General features: G+C 43.5%; 1 protein-coding gene across 1 annotated transcript in view; it reads left to right on the forward strand.

Annotated features, from left to right (window-relative positions):
- Positions 1 to 2,554: 2,554 nt before the first annotated feature.
- The window catches only part of LOC145410137 (uncharacterized), a 94,658-nt gene continuing 76,039 nt past the window's right edge, over positions 2,555 to 21,173 (forward strand). Inside the window, exon 1 of the mRNA XM_080280335.1 lies at positions 2,555 to 2,631. Coding sequence (XP_080136461.1) covers positions 2,555 to 2,631 — 77 coding nt within the window. The remainder of the gene's footprint in view (positions 2,632 to 21,173) is intronic.

Raw genomic sequence — 21,173 nt, forward strand, 5'->3', positions numbered from 1 at the left:
GGAAAAATACGTCATGAGATTGAGGGGGGTAAAGATGCATGCTGATTTTTCATAAGGGGATTTGCGTTCTCCTACTCGGTGTCACCCTAATCTCATGCTTCCTCCTGCTTAGCTTGCGTCTCCTACTATTCATGCACATACTCTCCTTCCTCCTTTTCCTGTTTTTTTCCTTCTTGTTTCTTCTCCTATCTTCCCCCAACTATTTTCCTCCTCCCCTCTTCATCTTTTCTCCATCCTCCTCCTTTTTCCTCTTCCTCGTTTCATCTTTACTCCATCCTCTACCTTTTTTCTCTTTTTCTTCCCTTCTCTTTTCTTTCTCATTCTCCATCCTCTCCCTTTTTCCTCCTCCCCACTCCCTCTTCATTTCCTCACCGCCTTCCTCTGTCCTCCTCCCTTTTGAGCCTCTATGTTTGGCTGTGGGTATTTGTGTCCACCATTCTTCTGTTATCATCTTTACCCTTCTCCTCTTTCTTCGTTCCACGTCTTGCTCCGCCTCTTTCCTCCCCCGGCCTACTCCTCGTCCTACTTCTCATTCCTGCTCCTTCCTCCTCCTCCTCATCATCATCATCATCATTATCATCATCATCATCATCATCATCATCATCATCATTCTTTCTTCAACATCTTCTTCGACTTATCTCCCTTCATCTCTTCTCTTTTTTTCTTCCTGATCTTGGTTATGTAAAGTGATATCTTTTTGTGTCCCCATCATTGTTTTTTCACTCTTCTTATTTTCCTCCTCCTCTTCTATTGTCCTTCTCTGTCTTCAGTCTCCTGCTCATTTTATTTTTTTCTCCTTTTCTCCCCCGTTTCTTTCTGGTTCTCTTCTTTATATTCGTTTTCTTCTTTGTATCTGCATACCTCTGAATATGTAACTGCAATTTAATAGAGCCAAGAAAATTGAAAATTGCTGAAACCCTCCAATCACATCCCAGCCACTACAAGCCAGAACAGAGCAAGAGAAGAACTAAAACTGAAACCCATCATTGAAAAAGAAATCGAACAAAAACAACTACCGGGGGAGCTCAAAACAGAAATTGACCACTAGGGGAGAGCTAAGCAAAAACCGACCAGTGGCAGAGCTTGAAGTGAATATCGACTAATAGGAGATTTCAACGCAGATTAGTACGGAAGCTGGAAACAGGAGCCAACCAGTGTGGAGCCCCGAAACTGACCAAGGGGAACCGTAACACGAACCAGTTGGAGAGGCTGACCAATGGGAGATACGGGCTAATGGGAGACACTGACCAATTGGAGACACTGGTCAACTGGAAATACTGGCCAATGGAAGATACTGGCCAGTGGGAGTTAATGGCCAAGGGAGACCAATGGGAGATACTGGCCAATGGGAGCCATTGACCAATGAGAGACACCGGCCATTGGGAGACACTGGCCAATGGGAGACACCGAACCGGAACAATGGGGAACACTAATACTGATCAGTGAGAGACACTGATACTGACTAATCAGAGTATATTTACCAGTGGGGGAACACTAACTAATGAGGAACACTGACCAGTTGGGAACATTAACCCATGGGGAACACTAACCAAAGGGGGACACTGACCAATAAGGGACACTAACCAAAGAGGGGAACACTAAGCAGTGGGAAACACTAACCAAGGGGAACACTAACCAGTAGGGAACACAAACCAATGGGAAACACTAACCAATGGGAAACACTAACCAAGGGGAACACTAACCAAGGGGAACACTAACCAAAAAGGAACATTAACCAATGGGGAACACTAACCAATGGGAAACACTAACCAATGGGGAACACCAACCAATGGGAAACACTAACCAATGGGAAACACTAACCAAGGGGAACACTAACCAAGGGGAACACTAACCAAAAAGGAACACTAACCAATGGGGAACACTAACCAATGGGAAACACTAACCAAGGGGAACACTAACCTAAGAGGAACAGTAACCAATGCGGAACACTAACCAATCAGGGACAAAGACCACCAGAAAAGACTAACCAATGGGAGACCTAGGGTGATATTTCTTTTCCCTGGAACGACAAGGAAGAGTGAGTGAAGGGGGAGTGTAGAACCTTGCCATGCCTCATATTCATCTTGCAATAACAAATCCAAGATATGACAGGGAACTGATGGTAAGTCTGTAGGTGAATCCCATCCCAGGAGACTGACCCAACACAACACCAGCTTATGAAGGACTTACATGCCTCTCGTGCTAAGGGGCTGCATCTCATGTTATAAGATTAACACAAATAGTAACAGTGAGAAAGCGTGGCACATTTTGGAATGAGAGAGAGAGAGAGAGATGAAGCATAGGGAGAAGGAATTGAAGGACGGGAAAATTTAGAGAGGAGAGAGAGGAGATACTGGACAGAGAAGGACAAAGAGAGAGGAGGGGAGTGGAGGAAGAAGAGAAAGAGGAAAGGTATGGGGGATAGGCATGAAAATAGTAAGCGAGAGGACAGAGAAGGATGGGAGGAAGAAGAGGACGAAAGACGAAGAGCGAGGAAAAAGGCTGACAGAACTGAAAGGCGAGAGAAGAAGGCACGAGAGCAGGGGATAGAAACATGGCCTCCGAGGAATCAAAAGGGAGCGTCATTGGCGTGTGTGGAGCCAACGACCTGTATTGTGAAGATTCGCTTTTGTAATAATGTCCTGGTGGTTTAGCGGCTAGAACGATCCACCTGATGTAATGGTCTTGCGCTGATGTCATGGCCTTGCATATGATCGATTCCCAAAAGGTGACTGGAGGTGTTTCGATCATAAAATGCCATCAAAGAGAGACGGCTGTTCATCTTACCTGAAATTTACTAGTTAGAGATCTTTAATTCACTGGTGCCCAACGATCCTCTGTTGGGGACTTTGCTGGAAGGGTACTTAACGTAATTCCCACCGCCTATCAGCTCAGAGTCGCGAAGTTCATAAGTCTGAATCCTGGAGTTAACCGCTTTATTAAATTTTGAAAATGCCTAGTTCCTCCCTCTTTAAGGGACGCTAAGTACTACTGGGTTAAACCTTATCATGTTCAGCAATCACACGCATGTAAATTATATAATTTTTTTTCTTCCTCAGCGTCCCCCCCCCCCACACACACACACTGCCCCAGTGGTCCCCAAAAGCCAAATAAAATAAATGCGACTTTTTCCTGAGACTGGTTCCCTTAAGTAGCTACAAAGAAACGCTCATCTGTTACCCCAACACCAGGCTCCCTCAAGCGAAGGAATGGGGGAGATGGAGGGAGAAAACGTGGGAGGGGAGAGAGGGGGTGAGGGATTGGGAGGAGAGAGGGAGGGGACGTGGAAGGATGAGAGGATGACAGGGGAGGATGGATGAGAGAAATGAAAGAAGATGAAGAAGAAGTAGAAGAAGGGGAGAGAGAGAGAGAGAGAGAGAGAGAGAGAGAAGAAGGAGGGATGGAAGGAAAATCTTTGTCCTCTCAAGTGGCTGGCTTTGACCAAGAGGAAAGAAGTGGGGTGAGGAGAGGGAGGGTATGAGGGGGGGGGATGGAAGGGAGATGGGAAATTGGTGAGTAGGAGACAAGAGGAGAAGGTGGGATGAGGTTAAGGGATGTAAAGAGAGAGGGAGGAGTAAAAAAAGGTAGGAGAAAGGAATGAAGAGGGAGGGAAGAATAAAGAAAAGGGAAGGTGGATGAGAAAGATATGAGGATGGGAAGAGATGCAGGGAATAAAAAAAAAGTGGAATGAGGCACAATGGAAAGGAGGAAAAATGAAGAAAATGAAGGAAGTAAGGGATAAGGATGTGAAGTAGAGGAATGAAAGGTTAGGGTGGGGAGGACAAGGACAAGGATAGGGAAGAATGGTGTAGAGGATGGATGGGAGACGGGGATGTTAGACGGGAAGGAGGAAGGGAAAGGAACTTAAGGGAGGGAGAAGTAATGGCACGGTAAGGGAGGAAGAGAGTGTGAGTGATGGGGAAAGGAGGGAAGAAAGAGTGAAATGGGGAGAAGAGGGAGTAGAGGAAGAAGGGAAGTAAAAGGGAATGAGGGCATGGAAGAGGAGAAAGAATGGGGACGGAGAAGGAGAGGGAAGAAGAGATAGGCTGGTTAGAGTAATGATGAGGAATAGGTATAGGAGGGAAAGGTTAAGAGAGGGGGAAAAGAGGAGTAAGAGCAATGGAAATGGAAAGTATGGGAAGGAATGAGGAGGAAATGGGAGATATAGAATACTACGGGGAGAGATTTAAGGGTAAAGAGGGAAGAGGAAGAAACGAAATGGTAACTAAAGTGGGGAAGAGTCAAGGGAGAGGAAGAGTGTGTAAAGGAATGGGAAGAAGAAAATTATCCTGTGAAAGGAGAGGGGGATGAAGTAAAGGGAGGGGGTGGAGAGAGGAGAGAAGGCGAGAGGGGAACAGGGAAGAGAGGAAAACTGATTGGAGGAAAAGGAGGAGGAATCAGGGAAGGGACAGGGTAGAAATCATGGGAGTAGAAAGGAGGAGGAAAGAGGCAAGGAAAGAGGAAGGAAGGGTAGACTTAGGAACATGTGAAGAAAGGGAGGGGGGAGGGGATTGAAGAGAACAAGCGGTGAGAGGGAGGGGAAGAATGGGAGAGGGGAAGGGAGATGAGGGAAGAGGAGGGAAGGTGAAAGGAGAACAAGAGAAGAGGGAGGGGGGGAGGGCGGCATGGGGAGGGGGAAGGAGACCAAGGGAATAAAGGGAGTGGGTAGGGGGGAGGTCCAGTGAAGGAGCAGAAATTGATAAAAGGAGCAAATTTCGTGGAACTGGAGAGGAAAAAGGTGTTGGAAAGAAAAGGGGGAGGAGGAGGCGAGGAAGGAAGGGAGGGAAAAAATAGATATTGGAAAGAAAAGGTGAGGAAAAGAGGGAGAACAGAGATGGTGTCCAGGAAGAAGAAGAAGAAGAAGAAGAAGAGGAGGAGGAGGAGGAGAAGGAGGAAGAGAAGGAGGAGGAAGAAAATGATGTCGCAGAGGACAAAAAACGATGATGGGTAAAAAGGAGGGGGAACACGAGGAAAGAAGGAAGGAAAGAAAAATAACGAAGACGAGAAAATTAAAGAAAAAATAATAATTTCACGGGCTTAAAGAAAAAAAGGAAAAAGAAAATAATTTATCCTGAAGGAAGATGAATTACAAGAAGTAGAATATCAGAGAAATACCTGGTACTCAATTAAGAAAACATTTTAACTGTCTCAGAGTCAAGAAAGCTCTGATATTCTCTTCCAGCTAACGTCAAGAAAGCTCTAATATTCTCTTCCAGCTAATGTCAAGCAATCTTATGCACTCAAGAGCGAATCATAGGATTCTGAGAGAGTTAATGGTACCCTCTCATGGGAGAATATATCTTATGTTTTGGTACAACCAACCCTAGACTACTTCAGTCAGCAGAGTGGGTCGTAGAAATCTGAGAAAACTAAGCTATATGAAGTAAACGACACTCTACATTATTTCCACTCCTCTCTCCTTTGTATGGGTAGTTTAAGAAATGAAAGTGGTGTAGCAGATAAGTTTTTGTGTTAAGGGAAATTACCGTCTCGAATATGATGACGTCTTTCACTTATGCTCTACCTACAGACAGTTACATTTAGCTTAGAAGTGACCCATGGTACTGAAGGAGTTAAGGAAAGCTCTACGGATCTCTTCATTATAAGGCTTTTCTCAGTAGCTGTATGAAGTCGTTGAGCAATAGTGAGTATTAACCGTTAAAAGAGCTTCATTATTCTGTATGGATAAGCTCAGTGAAAGGATACGAAGCTCTTGTATTTGTTGATAGTGGTGTGAGTGAGCCAGATCTTTGTTATATGTTGGTGTTGCTGTGATTAAGAGAATCAAAATCTTTTACATTTTTCCTTGGGTGATTGAGTTTGGTGAAAGAACCCTGAATTTTGTATTTGGTGCTGTTTAGTAAATAATGTTTTTGTTAGGTGTAAATAAGCTAAGTGATAAATGCAAATCTTTATATTCAATGATGTGACGCGATTGGTTAAATGACAGGATACAGAAAGATTTTGTATTTATTGATTTTATTGTAAGTTGGTTTGGTAAGAAAGAGGAGATATGGTTTTGTACAATATTTCCTTGCTTTGGTGTGTGTGTGTGTGTGTGTGTGTGTGTGTGTGTGTGTGTGTGTGTGTGTGTGTGTGTGTGTGTGTGTGTGTGTGTGTGTGTGTGTGTGGAAGGGCTGGGTGGATTCTGTGGATGCCTGACTTAACCCTTACGCTAAATACGAGGTAATTGATCGTGCCGAACCTTTGTCATTATATCCACCGTCTCTTACTGCCAACTATCCTTCTCTGTCACTTTCACCTACTCTCTCTCTCTCTCTCTCTCTCTCTCTCTCTCTCTCTCTCTCTCTCTCTCTCTCTCTCTCTCTCTCTCTCTCTCACACTTATTCTCTATTTCTCCAATATCTTCCTCCTCCTTCCCTCGGCACTTTTCATCCTCCTTCCCTTTCTTCTTACTCTAATCTCTCTTTACCCCCCACCATCCCTCTTCCCTCCCTCTCTTTTTCTCAACCTCCTTTTCTCCTTTCCTTTCTTTCTCCCTCCCTCCCTTCCCCATCCACTCACCCTCTTTCTCTCTTTCTTCGATTCCTAAACCCTTTAATTGAAACAGGATCCCATTAATTACCTGATTTCTTAAGCTCTGCCAACCTTTTACCATTTTCTCAAGGGCATCAGGTACAGTGGGGTCAGGTGAGGGCAGATGAGATTAATTAGAACAGGTAAGGGCTTGTGATATTTAAGGACTGATTATATTAAGGGCAGAAGGTATAAATTTAGGTCAGGAAAAAAAATCATTAGATCTGATTGAATTAAAGACAAACTGGATTAAATGAAACTAGATGAGCCTGGTTAAGGATTTGTTGGATTAATGGCATATAGGATTAATTTAGGACAGGTGAAACTAATTTAGAGATGGTTAGATTACTTAAGGTCATTTGAAACTGAAGGCATCTGGCCTTTATTAAGGACATATTATACTATTTCAGGACAGGTGTGATTAAAGGCAAATAAAATCAATTAATGGCAGGTAAGATTAATTAAGAGCTCATGAGATTAAGGATTTATGAGGTCAATTAAATGTCGATGATATTAACCAAGGGCAGGTGAGGTTAACTAAGGGAAAGCGAGGTTAACTAAAAGCAAACAACATTCAGGACAGGTGAGAATAATTTAGTAGGTGAGGTTATCGAAGGGCAGGTATTATTAACCAAGGCCCGGTGAGTTTAAGGGTATGTGAGATTAGGCAGAGGCGGATGAGAAGAAATTAGGTCAGGTGAGAGTAGGTATAGGTGAGCCAACTCCATTAATTACTTCTGTACAGTGATTTATTACCTGGTATCTCATTACTCACATTCGTTTGTTATTATGCGATCACTACTTGCTTTAGATATTTTATGTCACGGTAATTATTATTGCTCACTTTTCCTTTCATTTACCCTTTCAATCAAATGGCGTATGTTTGTCCCGTTATTCAGGCTGCTTTCAGACGATTTTCTTTCCCTCCGAACTGGAGGAGTAAGAGATAATCTGAAACAATTCCGTTATATCCTTGAGCTTAATATAACCGGTGAATAAAATCGTCTGATATTAGTGTGATTAAATTAAAAAAAAAAAAAAGAATCACCCCGAAGGGGTTAAATGTTTCACTACGATCAAGATTTTTCTGTTATTTTGACTCTCCTCCGACTGTCCGTTTCCGGAAAATGATAAGCCCGCCAAGTTAGGGAGTTAGAAAATGATTCGTTTAACTCATTTAGTGGCACGATTATTTTTCTATAGTTTTTTTTTTTTTCTGTCCACCAAACAAACCATACACAGAAAAGACTCCTCGGCCATTTAATCACGACAGACGAGTTTATTCAACTAATCCAGAACTTCTTACACTGAAGGAACTAAAAACAACCTTCCTTAAACCTACACTATATTGAGGATTCTTCTGTTACACTTTTGCTCACTTCAGACTGTTTAATTCTTGCTGCCGCCAACGATTATATTCAGCTATGGAAGGTCCTCTCGGGGTTAAGGGTTTTAGTTATTCAGGGGCCGTTTTTACAAAGAAACCTAGCCCATTTATACGATACTCACAGAAAGGTAATATTATCGAGAATCCTTTTGCCTTGTTATACTTTCCACTTTAGTATTTATTCTGGTTTAGTTGTGATGTGTTTAGGAGCCGTAAGAATGAAGAAAAAGTAAGCAAGAGCCACTATGAGTTAAAGTTCTTGAAAATGTATATATCCGATCCTAGGATTACCAAGGCTACCGAAACATTATGGAGGAAAAGTGTTTAGATCCAGTTTAATGTATGATGAAGTATTTATTCACTCATTACCCATTTCTCTCTCTCTCTCTCTCTCTCTCTCTCTCTTAGCACCCACAAACACATCACTCACTTGTTCATCTGTCATCATCCACCTACTCACCACTCATCACGCACCTTCTCATCACTCATTATCTACCTATTCCACACTCATCACCCAACTCTTCACACCTCATCACGACCTCTTCATCACCCAGCTGTTCACACAGTCATCACACACCTATTTTCCTCTACTCACCAGTCATCACTACTCATTTCCCACCTATTCACCATTCATCACCCACCTATTCACCACTCACCACCCACCTATTTACCACTCATCACTCACCTATTCACCACTTATCACTCACCTATTCACCACTCATTACACATCTGTTCACCACTCATCTCCCACCTATTCACCACTCATTACCCACCTATTCACCACTCATCACCCACCTATTCACCACTCATCACCCACCTATTCACCACTTATCACCCACCTATTCACCACTCATTACCCACCTATTCACCACTCACCACCCACCTGTTCACCACTCATCACCCACCTGTTCACCACTCATCACCCACCTATTCACCACTCATCACTCACCTATTCGCCACTCATCACCCACCTATTCACAACTCATCACCCACCTATTCACCACTCATCACCCACCTGTTCACCACTCATCACTCACTTATTCACCAGTCATCACACACCTATTCACCACTCATCACACACCTATTCACCACTCATCACCCACCTATTTACAACTCACCTATTCACTGCCCATCACCCACCTATTCACCACTCATGACCTACCTGTTCACCACTCATCGCCCACCTATTCACCACTCACCACACACCTATTCACCACTCACCACACACCTATTCACCACTCATCACCCATCTATTCACCACTCATCACTCACCTATTCACCACTCATCACACACCTATTCACCACTTATCACCCACGTATTCACCACTCATCACTCAGCTGTTCATCATTCATCATCCATCTATTCACAGTTCACCAGTTCGCCAGGCATCACCCACCTATTCACCACTCATCACCCACCTATTCACTCATCACCCACCTATTCACTCATCACCCACCTATTCACTCATCACCCACTTATTCACCACTCATCACCCACTTATTCACCACTCATCACCCACTTATTCACCACTCATCACCCACTTATTCACCACTCACCACCTACCTATTCACCACTCATCACCCACTTATTCACCACTCATCACCGCTCAAGCCACACCTGTTCACCCTCCATCACCCACCTATTCACCGAGTCATCACCCGCCTATTCACCCCGTCACCACCACCCACCCACCCCCTGTTTATGCCCCTCGCCGCAAAATGTGAAAACGTGAGTGTGTGAGGAATTAGTGGAGAGATAATGTAAACACTCCAGCGGCCGTGCGTCATCCTCCCTCCCTGCTCCCTCCTTCCTCTGCTATTTTCTCTGCTATTTCCCTTTACAAAGTTGTCTCCAAAATACACCATGGCATGTATAATTAATGTACAGTTACAGACAAAATAATTCAACACTTCTAGGTACCGAACTAACAATGCGAAACAGATTGAAGCACTTTAAACTCACATAATTTTATCAATCCAATAACATAATATTTTGTCTAAGTCTTCTTCTTTCAGGCGATTTTTTTCAAGTTAGGAAAGATCTCTCATAGTGAAGGGGTTAATGGAGGCTGTATCTAATCACTCCTTTAAAAAAAAAATAACAGATAAATTTGCCGAGAGAGGAAAAATAAAATGGTTGAGACGTCCCCCAGTTACAAGGGTGAAAAGTACGAGTTAGCTTAGCAGGTTCACATCAAGTTTCGATTCAGTTTAGAGACGCTGTAAAGGAACTATTAACCACAGCTGTACATGATTGTGTGTATGGGAGGGAGGGAGGATGGGAGTGGAGGTAGTGGTTATAGGGGCCAAGGGGAGGACCGGCTGACGTTCTGTGTGGAGCCAACTTGAGAAGGACAGTGACTTTGAATTTCTCGGTATTAAGAAAGTCATTTTTTTCTTCTCTCCTCTTCCTTAAGGACTGGGATTTGGGGCGTCTCTGAGCTATTGTGTTTGGGGGCCCTTTGTGCAGCAGCCACACACGCACGCACACGCACACGAACCTGCACACACACACACACACACACACACACACACACACACACACACACACACACACACACACACACACACACACACACACACACACACACACACACACACACACACACACCCACACACACACACACACACACACACACACACACACACACACACACACACACACACACACACACACACACACACACACACACACACACACACACACACACACACACACACACACACACACACACACACACACACACACACACACACACACACACACACACACACACACACACACACACACACACACACACACACACACACACACACACACACACACACACACACACACACACACACACACACACACACACACACACACACACACACACACACACACACACACACACACACACACACACACACACACACACACACACACACACACACACACACACACACACACACACACACACACACACACACACACACACACACACACACACACACACACACACACACACACACACACACACACACACACACACACACACACACACACACACACACACACACACACACACACACACACACACACACACACACACACACACACACACACACACACACACACACACACACACACACACACACACACACACACACACACACACACACACACACACACACACACACACACACACACACACACACACACACACACACACACACACACACACACACACACACACACACACACACACACACACACACACACACACACACACACACACACGAGTTACCTAAATGAGAAAAGTTGGCACACACAAATGTAAGATACATAGACATCTGCATGCATACGAGCACGGTTTATACTACATACATACAGGTTAGGTACAGTAATATTTGTATCAGCAATTTCACATGCATATCGCAACACGGAGATCATTATACGAAGCATGAGGCACACATACGAGCGATCGCGCACAATTACATAAAGGTATAAAAATATTCCCACACACACTATCCATCACACAAAGTTTTAAACACTGTAGGCAAAACACACACACACACACACACACACACACACACACACACACACACACACACACACACACCTTGTTTTCCACATCTCTTCCTTCTTTGTCTTTTCTCATCCTTCTCTTTTCTCCTTTCTCTTCCCCTCCTTTATTTTTCTCTCATTTCTCTTTCTCACCTATCCTCCCTCCCTTCTTTCTTCTCCATACAGTCACGCCTCTTCCTTTTGCTCCTTCTTGTCCCTTCACCTTCCTTCTCCTTTCATCCTCACTCAGTTTCTTTCCTGCTTACATTACTCATCTGTCTCCCTCTTCGTCTCTTCTTATCTCTCCCACTAATCTTCCTTCCTATCATTTCCCAGCCCTTCATGACGCCCTCTCCCCGTCCTTTTCTCTCCTTAACTCCCCATTAACTTCTTTGACCTTTTTCATCTTTCGCATTTTCTCTTCTTTTCAATTCCTCATTACCTTATCTCTCCTTGGTCTGTGCCTTCTTCTTTGTTCCATTATATCTTTGTGCATTCTCTCTCTCTCTCTCTCTCTCTCTCTCTCTCTCTCTCTCTCTCTCTCTCTCTCTCTCTCATCTATCGTTTCTAAGTCATTTCTCTCAACATTCATTTTTTTTTTTTTTTCAGGCCTCACTTCCTTCAGTCATTACCCTCAGAACTCAGCTCTTGCCATCGTTTGCCATAACTCTAAATTCCCTCAGTTCTTAATTCCTGCATCACGTTTTCATTTTCATTCAGCTTTCGTTTCGTGAAGCTCATTTCCCTCTGCTCTCATTTTTCTCTCATTTTCATCGCCTTTGTCTCCCGTGCACTTCTCTAACCTCTCATCCCCCAGGCCCTGCACATCCTCAACTCCTAACCCTTCATTTCCCACCCCCAACTCCAAACCCTTCAACCACAACCCCTAAATCCCCAACCCTAAGCCTCCAACCTCCCCCAGTCCTCAACCTCTCTCCTCCTCTCCCCCACCCCCCAACCCGCAACCCCCTACCCCAGCCCTTAACTTCAAATCACAACCATCCTCGCACGTTGTTATCCCCAACCCACAGTCCTAGACCCTCAGCTTTCAACCCCACCCCATAGCCTCAGCTCCCAATCCTCAGCCTGAACCCTCACCATTATCCTTCATCCTAAACTCTACATCCCCAGTCCCAACTTCCAACCCCATCCTTCAACCCTCAAACCTCCAGCCATAGCCCCAAACACCCAGCCCTCAACCCCAGTCTCCAATTCTCAACCTCGGCCCTAACGCCCAACCTCATCCTCAACCACAGTCTCCTATCCTCAGCCTCAGCCCCCAGCCCTCAACCTCCAATCCTCAACCTCAACCCCCAAACCCCATCCCCATCCTCATCCCCCAAACTGCTACCTCATCCTCAACCCCCACACCTCACCCTCAAATCAAACCCCCAACCTCATCTCCTCAACCCTCAACCCCCAACCTCATTCTCAGCCTCCAACCCCCAACCTCATCCTCAAGCGGGACCGTCACGCCTCCTCCGACTCCCCGTTTTTTATGCCACCATTTTCTCTCACACAAATATCTTCAACTTCCTCTGATTTTTTTGTCTCCTCTTCACACTCCCCTGCCTCCGTTTTGGTCCTTTCCTCCTTCATTCCTCTCTCATTTAGCGGTGGTTTTTCGTACCTGCGTCGAGGGGGCATGGTCAGTGGGAGTAGGACAGTTTTTTTTTTTTTTTTTTTGGGGGGGGGGGGAGGGAAGGGGGCCGGTTAATCGTTGTCGTTTGGGTTCAGAAGTCATTTAACTGATAAATTCTCTCTCTCTCTCTCTCTCTCTCTCTCTCTCTCTCTCCCTCTCAACTTTGATTTATTTTAGAGTAAAGTTTATATCTCGTATTTTTTTTACTTCTGAGGTTTTTCTCTTCTCCCATTTAAAACTATTCTTTATTTACTTTGGAATTATTTTTCTCTTTCCTTAAGTTACTCATTTCCATCCATTTAGTATTGTTTTCTCCAGACGAATTTAGTCATAGTATAACAGACCTTTCAAAGTAGAAGTGTTAGATACGGCCTTCATTAACCACTTCAGTTGTAAGAGTTCTGTGAAAAGTGGAGTACAGTCATCTGGAAAAATGTCGAGAACAGGATTAAGTACGCCATCGGACTAAATGGGTTAATGGCGTCGTTCAAAGTCGCCTGCTATATTATTATTATTATTAGTAATAGTAGTAGTAGTAATAGTAGTAGTAGTAGTAATGTCTCGATGTTAATCGCCTGAATCCACTTGCATCTGTTTTAAGTACCAGTAGGCTACTGTACATTCTTGCTGCTTCCAAACAATTCACTTAACTTGCTAATGATCTCTTGTATTGAAGGTAATATTTTTGGAGATAGAAAAAGTATCTCCTTACCCCTATCACATTATCTGGTGTTAATAAAAGTAAAACGAAACAAACATCCTTGGACTGAAGCGGTTAAGCATTTCATGGTCTGGTTCCGGCCCGGTTTAGGTGTCATTGGAAACCATTTTTTTTTTTTTTAAGACAAGAGGATGACTCTCTCTCTCTCTCTCTCTCTCTCTCTCTCTCTCTCTCTCTCTCTCTCTCTCTCTCTCTCTCTCTCTCCTCCTCCTCCTCCTCCTCCTCCTCCTGCAAGTCCTAAGTTAATCTGAAAAGAGTGAGAAGAGGAGAACGAGACAGAAGAGAACGAAAACAGAAAAACAGAAATCCAGGGAAAAGAAATGACGAGTAAACAGAAGAAAATGAAAGAAAAAACTACTACAACAATGCTTAAAATTACAGTAAGAGAAACGGAAGACACAGTGCTGCGGGGAGATGACGATGGGAGAGCAAATACTGATAAAAGAGAGGGATAAACAAGCAAGCAACAAGGAAAACAAAATCACCAGACCATCAAGGTAACTCCTAAAACGTAAATAACAAGCTTTTGGTTTACCCTCTCATGGTCGGAGCAACTCTGTTATTAATGCAGATAACGCCAGACGATTTTATTCAGCACAGATATAACTGGAACCTGGAAGAGTTAATACTGTCACCATAATCGCTCTCATGGTCGGAAAAACTTTATTTTATTATTTTTTTTTTATGCAAGGAAGAAGGAACCAAAGGCTAGAAACCCACAAGATTGTTTCCTCCAAGAAAAAATAAACTGAAAATACCAGAGAGACAGATTCAAGATGCGTTCATTTGAAGATCCCTGGACACACTGCTTTTAAAAGACTGGAGATCATAGGCAGTAGGAAATACAGAGAGGAAGACGGTTTCAAGTTGGCCTATTGAATACATGAAGGTCTGCGAGTAACAGTTAACTCATGCATTAGAGAGCTGGACAGAAAAGGGATGAAACTTTGCTGCTAAACGGGTGCTACGTGTTCTACTCCAACAACAACAGGGCGATTTTACTGAGAAGGAGTAAAGGAGCCTACGAGTGTTCATAATCTCACCATTAACCTCTTAGTGTCGAAACAAATCTAATATTCTATTCCATTTCACTTGACCATTTTCTTCAACTGTGAGTGACTTGTAGGAGGCTGAGAGTGTTAAATAATTACCCAGTCGTAAAAATGCAAAGTGGCGAATATTAGACCAACAGCATGATGATGATGACTATTCTTGCTGCTGTTAGGCGATTTTGTGTGTGTGTGTGTGTGTGTGTGTGTGTGTGTGTGTGTGTGTGTGTGTGTGTGTGTGTGTGTGTGTGTGTGTGTGTGTGTGTGTGTGTGTGTGTGTGTGTGTGTGTGTGTGTGTGTGTGTGTGTGTGTGTGTGTGTGTGTGTGTGTGTGTGTGTCTGTCTGTCTGTCTGTCTGTCTTAGGAGAGCCTATTGGTACTATAGGATTAGTAAGGCTCTAACTTTCCTTTCCAGTTCAAAAGGTCTTTCCTAAGCTGAATAAAATAGAGAACAGCAAGAATGAAAGATGCATGAGGTCCTTGGGCTGAAAGGATTCTTGATTAGAATAAAAACCATACATTATTCATCCATAAACAAAACAAAAATTAGAGGCAAAGATTAGTCCAGATTTTTAACCATATATATACAGAAAATTAACCTTGCAGTTACAAAGGAGAGTCACAAGTAAAGAATATAATCAAAAGAAGCAAGTTAAAGCAAAGAAAAAAGATGAAGTTTTACGAGAGAGAGAGAGAGAGAGAGAGAGAGAGAGAGAGAGAGAGAGAGAGAGAGAGAGAGCGTCAGAAATTGATCCAGAAGAGCAGCAAATAAAAGAAATCGTGTATCAGAAACTAAAGAAAAAGAAAAGTTTAACAAAGGACGGGAAGTAAGTGTATGAATAAAAAAAAATGCGACAACAGAGTAACAAAGAAAGAAAAATACATCAAAGAACAAGAAAGAAAGACGTGCAAGAAAGAAAAAATAAGAAGTTTAATAAAGAAAAAAAGGAGGAAGAAAAGAGTGTCAGAGGAAACGAAGAGTGCCAAGAAAAGGACCAAGAGGAGTAACAAAAAAAAGGGAAGAAAAAAGGATGTATAATAAAGAAAAATAATGTGAAAGAAGTTTAACACCAAAACTGAGTAAGAATGAAGTGTACCAATCAGAGAGAGAGAGAGAGAGAGAGAGAGAATTCAGAAAGGAAATAAAAAATAGAAAGAGGTTTAGCAAAAAAAAGAAATAATCGGGGCAAAATAATAATAAGAACAATAATATGGACATAGAAATAAATAGAAATAAATAGCAAGAAAGAAGGGAAACACAGACAAAGGATAAGAAAAAAAGAGTGTGAGGAACAAAGGCGAGGTGTAAAGAGTGCAAGGTAGAAAGTCACCAAGGGGAAAAAAAGGAGATAAAAAGTGAAGCAAAAAATAAAGAGAGCGTGAGAAATAAAGAGGAGGTGTAAATAAAGGAGGGAAAAGACTATAGTGACAATACAAACCCCAACTCATCGTGGGGCAGGACTCAAAGGTGAGGGTAATGGCGGATAAACATATTGAGGCCCTATTTTACGCCCCATGCCCACCACCCCATCACTTGTGGAGGGAAGGGGGATGTAGGTGGGTGGGGAAGTGATGTGAAAGGTGGGCGGGGAGATGATAAGGAAGTGAAGGAGGTGATGGGGGAAGTGGGGATATAGGTGAATGGGATGAAAGGTGAGTGGTTGGTGGCGAGGGTTGATAAGGAAAGGGGAGCGTAAGCTGATGGGGATGCAGGTGGGAAGAGGAGATAGAACGGAGTAGCAAGGAAAGCAAATAACAACAGACTTAATGATCCTTTCACGGCGGTTCATTACAGAGAATATTACTATGATAGGGGAGGCGATGATCGGTGGGAGTGGGGGCATAAGCGGGTGCCTAGAGAAGACTGTGGTCGGTGGGGAAAGTAAGCTGGTGGAGATGCGTGGATGTGCAGATATAGGTAGATAGGGAGGTGGTGAGGGAAGGGTAGGGGAGGCGGGAGCTGGTGGGAAGGTAAGGTGAAAAATTGTTGGGGAGGTATTGGATGACTGTGGGAGAGTGTGTTGATGGGGAAGTGAGGTGGTAGATGAGTAGTGAGTGGGGGAGAAATGTCGGAGGGAAAGGTAATAAGGGAGGTGGTGGGTAGGGAGACTAACTGGCAGAGAGAGGATAAAAGTTGTGCAGACTCATAAAATAGCATGCGAGGAGGTAGGCTGGATGGGATGTGAGTGGGTAGAGTAAAACAGCGGAGAGAGGATAGAGTGAGGAGACAGGGTGATGGATAGGAAACTGTACAAGAGATATTCTGTAGGTGGGGAGAATAGTAAAAATGGCTGTGATGGGAGAAAACATGGGACCAAAGGGGTAGGGAAGTGATGGGTGGGTGGATAGACGTAACACAGCAGGGTCTAGGGGTGAGGAGGGTGACAGAGGTAAGGGGGATGGGGGATAATACAGGTGGGCGGTGACCACTGGCGTTTAATCAAGTCCAGGAAATTAACACCATTGTGGAATAGTTGCCTGATGGTGGCCTGGGTCTGGATATATCATAGCCTTAATTTTTTTTACCCTTCTCTTTGTCTGTCGGGCTGTTTGCCTGTCTGTCTGTCTATCTATACTTCTATCTCTACGACCAGCTGGTGATAAAATTGTGTGTGTGTGTGTGTGTGTATGTGTGTGTGTGTGTGTGTGTGTGTGTGTGTGTGTGTGTGTGTGTGTGTGTGTGTGTGTGTGTGTGTGTGTGTGTGTGTGTGTGTGTGTGTGTTTCCTTGTGCTTTTGTGGATTATTAACTGATCCAGGTTCAGTTATCCTACTGATAATATTTCTTGGACACATAACGCTGTATACAATTCTCTAACCGTAGTGGATTTGTAAGAGTGCCCATGTACATGTGCTGATGCGTGTCGATCGTGCACACATGTGTGCACATGTGTACTTCTGTGTATGTGTGCGTGTGTGGTCATGTAAGAATGTGTGTGTGCGCGTAAAATAATGTTCGTGTCTGTGTGTGCATGTGTGCATATGTGTGAGTGTGTGCGTGCGAGTGTGTCTGCGTGTGTGAGTGCATTTATGTGTCAATTCCCACAGTTTTGTAAATCATAAATAGACCTGTGGGCGGTATAAAAACCGGCCAGATCCGCGGAATGTAATTAATGTGGCCTGTGTCATCTGTGTGTCTGGTGGACGCCCAAGGACACACGGGAAGAAGTTTTTGTCACCTCGGGAAGTTTTGGAGATGTATAGGTGGATGGCCGTGGAAGGTGTGGATGGGTGGGGGAGGTGGGGAATGGTTGAAATAAGCTGGTGTGGGTGGGTGGGACAGGGGATTGTGGGGGAGTTAGGGTGTGCAGTGAGTCGGGGAGTAGGTGAGTTAGATGTTGAGGTGAATGTGTGGGTGGGTGGGGGAGGGAGGAGTGGAGAGTTAGTGATGTGGGTGCGTAAGGGAAGGAGGAACTTCTGACGGTAACCAGAATTGAAACAGATAAACAAATAAAAAAGCTGAGACAGTACAGTGAAAGAGAAAAGAGTAAGCAAGTAGGGAAAGACAGCAGAGAAAACGACAGCAGAAAAGGAACAGAAAGAATGAGCAAGGAAACATATAAACGGAAGAGACATGAAGAATGAAAACTCCCCAAAAAACAAGAATGAAAGAAAATTAAAAGTTAGGAAAGAGAAAAGGGGAAGAAAAGAAAGAAAGGACAAATAAGTAGCAACAAAAAGACGAAAAAGAGAAAAAGAAAATAGGAAGACATGAGGAAGGGGAGAAGAAGTGGAAGACCAAAGGAAAGGAAGAGAGGAAAATGTATGAACAGAGGGAGAAAAAAGAAGAATAACTGAGGGTAGGAAGAGGAAAGACAGAGAACACCAACGAAGGAAGGAAGAAAAGAGTGAAAAGAAAATGGACGGTGTAAAAATAAAAAGACGAGGGAGGGATGAAAGGAGACAGATAGGAAGAAAACAGGAGGAACAAAGAAAGTAGGAGGAAAGGAGTGAGAAGAGGAAGATGAGAGGGAAGGACGGGGAAGTTACCTGCCCCCGGATAATTGTCTCCCTAGGTGGTCCTTCCCTTTTGTCTCACCTCCCTCCCCTCCTCCTTCTCCCCCTCCCTCCTTCCCTCCCTCTCTCCCTATTTGTCTCACCTCCATCTCTCTCTCCCCATTTGTCTCACCTCCATCTCTCCCTCCCTATTTGTCTCACATCCCTTCCTCCCTATTTGTTACACCTCTCTCCTCGCATCCTTCCTTCTCTCTCCTTCCCTCATTGCCACCTAAAGCCTTACCTACCACACTTCCTTCCTTCCTTTCTTGTTGTTTTAATCTGCTTATATTCGACTCATAAAATGGATATCATAGTCATAGCCTTCTAACAAGCGTCGAAAGGAACGCTAGGTGTATTGCTGTTTGCTTTCCTTAATTCTCCTTTTCTACCTTCCTATTTGTCTCCACTGTGTCTGTCACTCACTCCTTCCTCCTTATTTTCTCACCTTATTCCCTCCCCCTCCCCCATCCACAGCCTTCCTTCTCTCTCTCTCTCTCTCTCTCACACACACACACACACACACACACACACACACACACACACACACACACACACACACACACACACACACACACACACACACACACACACACACACACACACACACACACACACACACACACACACACACACACACACATTCTTCCTTCAGTCCTTCTATGTCACACATTCCTATTTTTCTCTTTCCTCTCGCTCCTCCATACCTACCTCACTTCTTTCGTTTCTATCATCTCTGTATGTCATTCTCCACACCTGCTTATCTCTCGCAGTTCCTGCCTCTGTCACTCTTCTCTCTAATCTCTCTCCCTTCTTACCTCCGTGTCTCTCTTCTCTCTTATCTCCCTCCTTTCCTACCTGATTTCTCTTTCCTCTTTTTTCTCCCTCCACTCCTACCTGTCTGTCTATCTTTTTTCTCCTCTGTCCCCATCCCTACCTCTGACTCTCATTTTCTTTGTCCATCTCTTCCTTTTTTTTTTTTTCTTTATCCATACCTCGCTGTCTCTCTTCTCTCTGCCTCTCTCTTCTCTCTCCATCTCACCTTCTCTGTCTCTCTTCTCTCGTTGTCTTTACTTTGTCACCACACTTTTCTCTCACAGACCTACAACCTCCCTCTCTGCTTTCATTTTATCTTCTCGTCATTCCCACTTTTAATAGCTTTAGTGTCATGACTTATTTTTATTTTGGTCTCACTTCTATTCGATTTTATTCAGTATGTGAGAGAGACCCCCTGTTACAGAAAAGATTATAATCGATTTTCACTAAGCCTCTTCAGTATGTTGACTTCTTATACTTCTTATGTATCTAATTCTTTCTATCGCCAGATGTTATTATCCGACTGAGAAATAAACCTCTCGCACTGAAGAGGTTTAACCATTTACTACGATGTCATCCTTTACAATATATATATATATATATATATATATATATATATATATATATATATATATATATATATATATTTTCCAAAATGTTGTTATTCCACTTTGAAGAGACAGTTCGGAATAGTAGTGCTTTTTGTAGCTTTGGTTAACGCCTGAACTTCTTGGACATTTTCATAATCAGAATGAAATAATCTAACCACAGAAAGATAAATGCAGCTTTCCTTCTGGCACTAAAGATGTTAATGTAAATCCCATCTTCAACTGTTTATCTCACCATCTTCCGTTAACTCTGTTATTCATCCACTTGGTATTTTTAAGATATTGAAATAAAATCTACAGTCCAAACATGCTTCCTTCCACATTGATTAGTAAAAGTTAAAGTTGAAGGTAATGCCATGAGACGCTTAGCCTCGGTGCTCATTTCTGTAACTTATTCTTTCAAGTCTTTGACGGGGTCTTGACCCACTGTCCTGGAATACTAAGCTACTGCATCATCCAGGTTAGGCTACTATAGGTACCTTCCGTAGATGTTAGCCTGGGTACTCGTTTACTTACAAACTCATAACGGGTGAATGGACACCTAAATCGAGTGGCATCTGGAACATCCGTTTCACTGCAGTGACGTCTTTTATTCATGCTACTTTCAGACGCTCTACCCAAGGGATCGTATAGTAACAGTATCTGCCAATACTCTCTAAGTATAATACTAGTGCTTTTCAGTACGTGCATTGCGTCACTAACTAAAGTCAGCAGTATGTATATAGTTCCTTTTTAGCAAATCTGACTTAGTATGGAAACAGTATGTGACACAGACTCATCACAAAATGAAACGCTGAGAACTTGGGCCCCGAGCTGTCTACGCAAAGCGTCGCTCAGTATGCTTCCGCCAAGCCTTACGCATGGACTTAC

Source organism: Coenobita brevimanus, chromosome 84 (assembly GCF_032717465.1).
Source record: "Coenobita brevimanus isolate Jiangsu-jjx chromosome 84, ASM3271746v2, whole genome shotgun sequence".
Classification (NCBI taxonomy): Eukaryota; Metazoa; Arthropoda; class Malacostraca; order Decapoda; family Coenobitidae; genus Coenobita; species Coenobita brevimanus.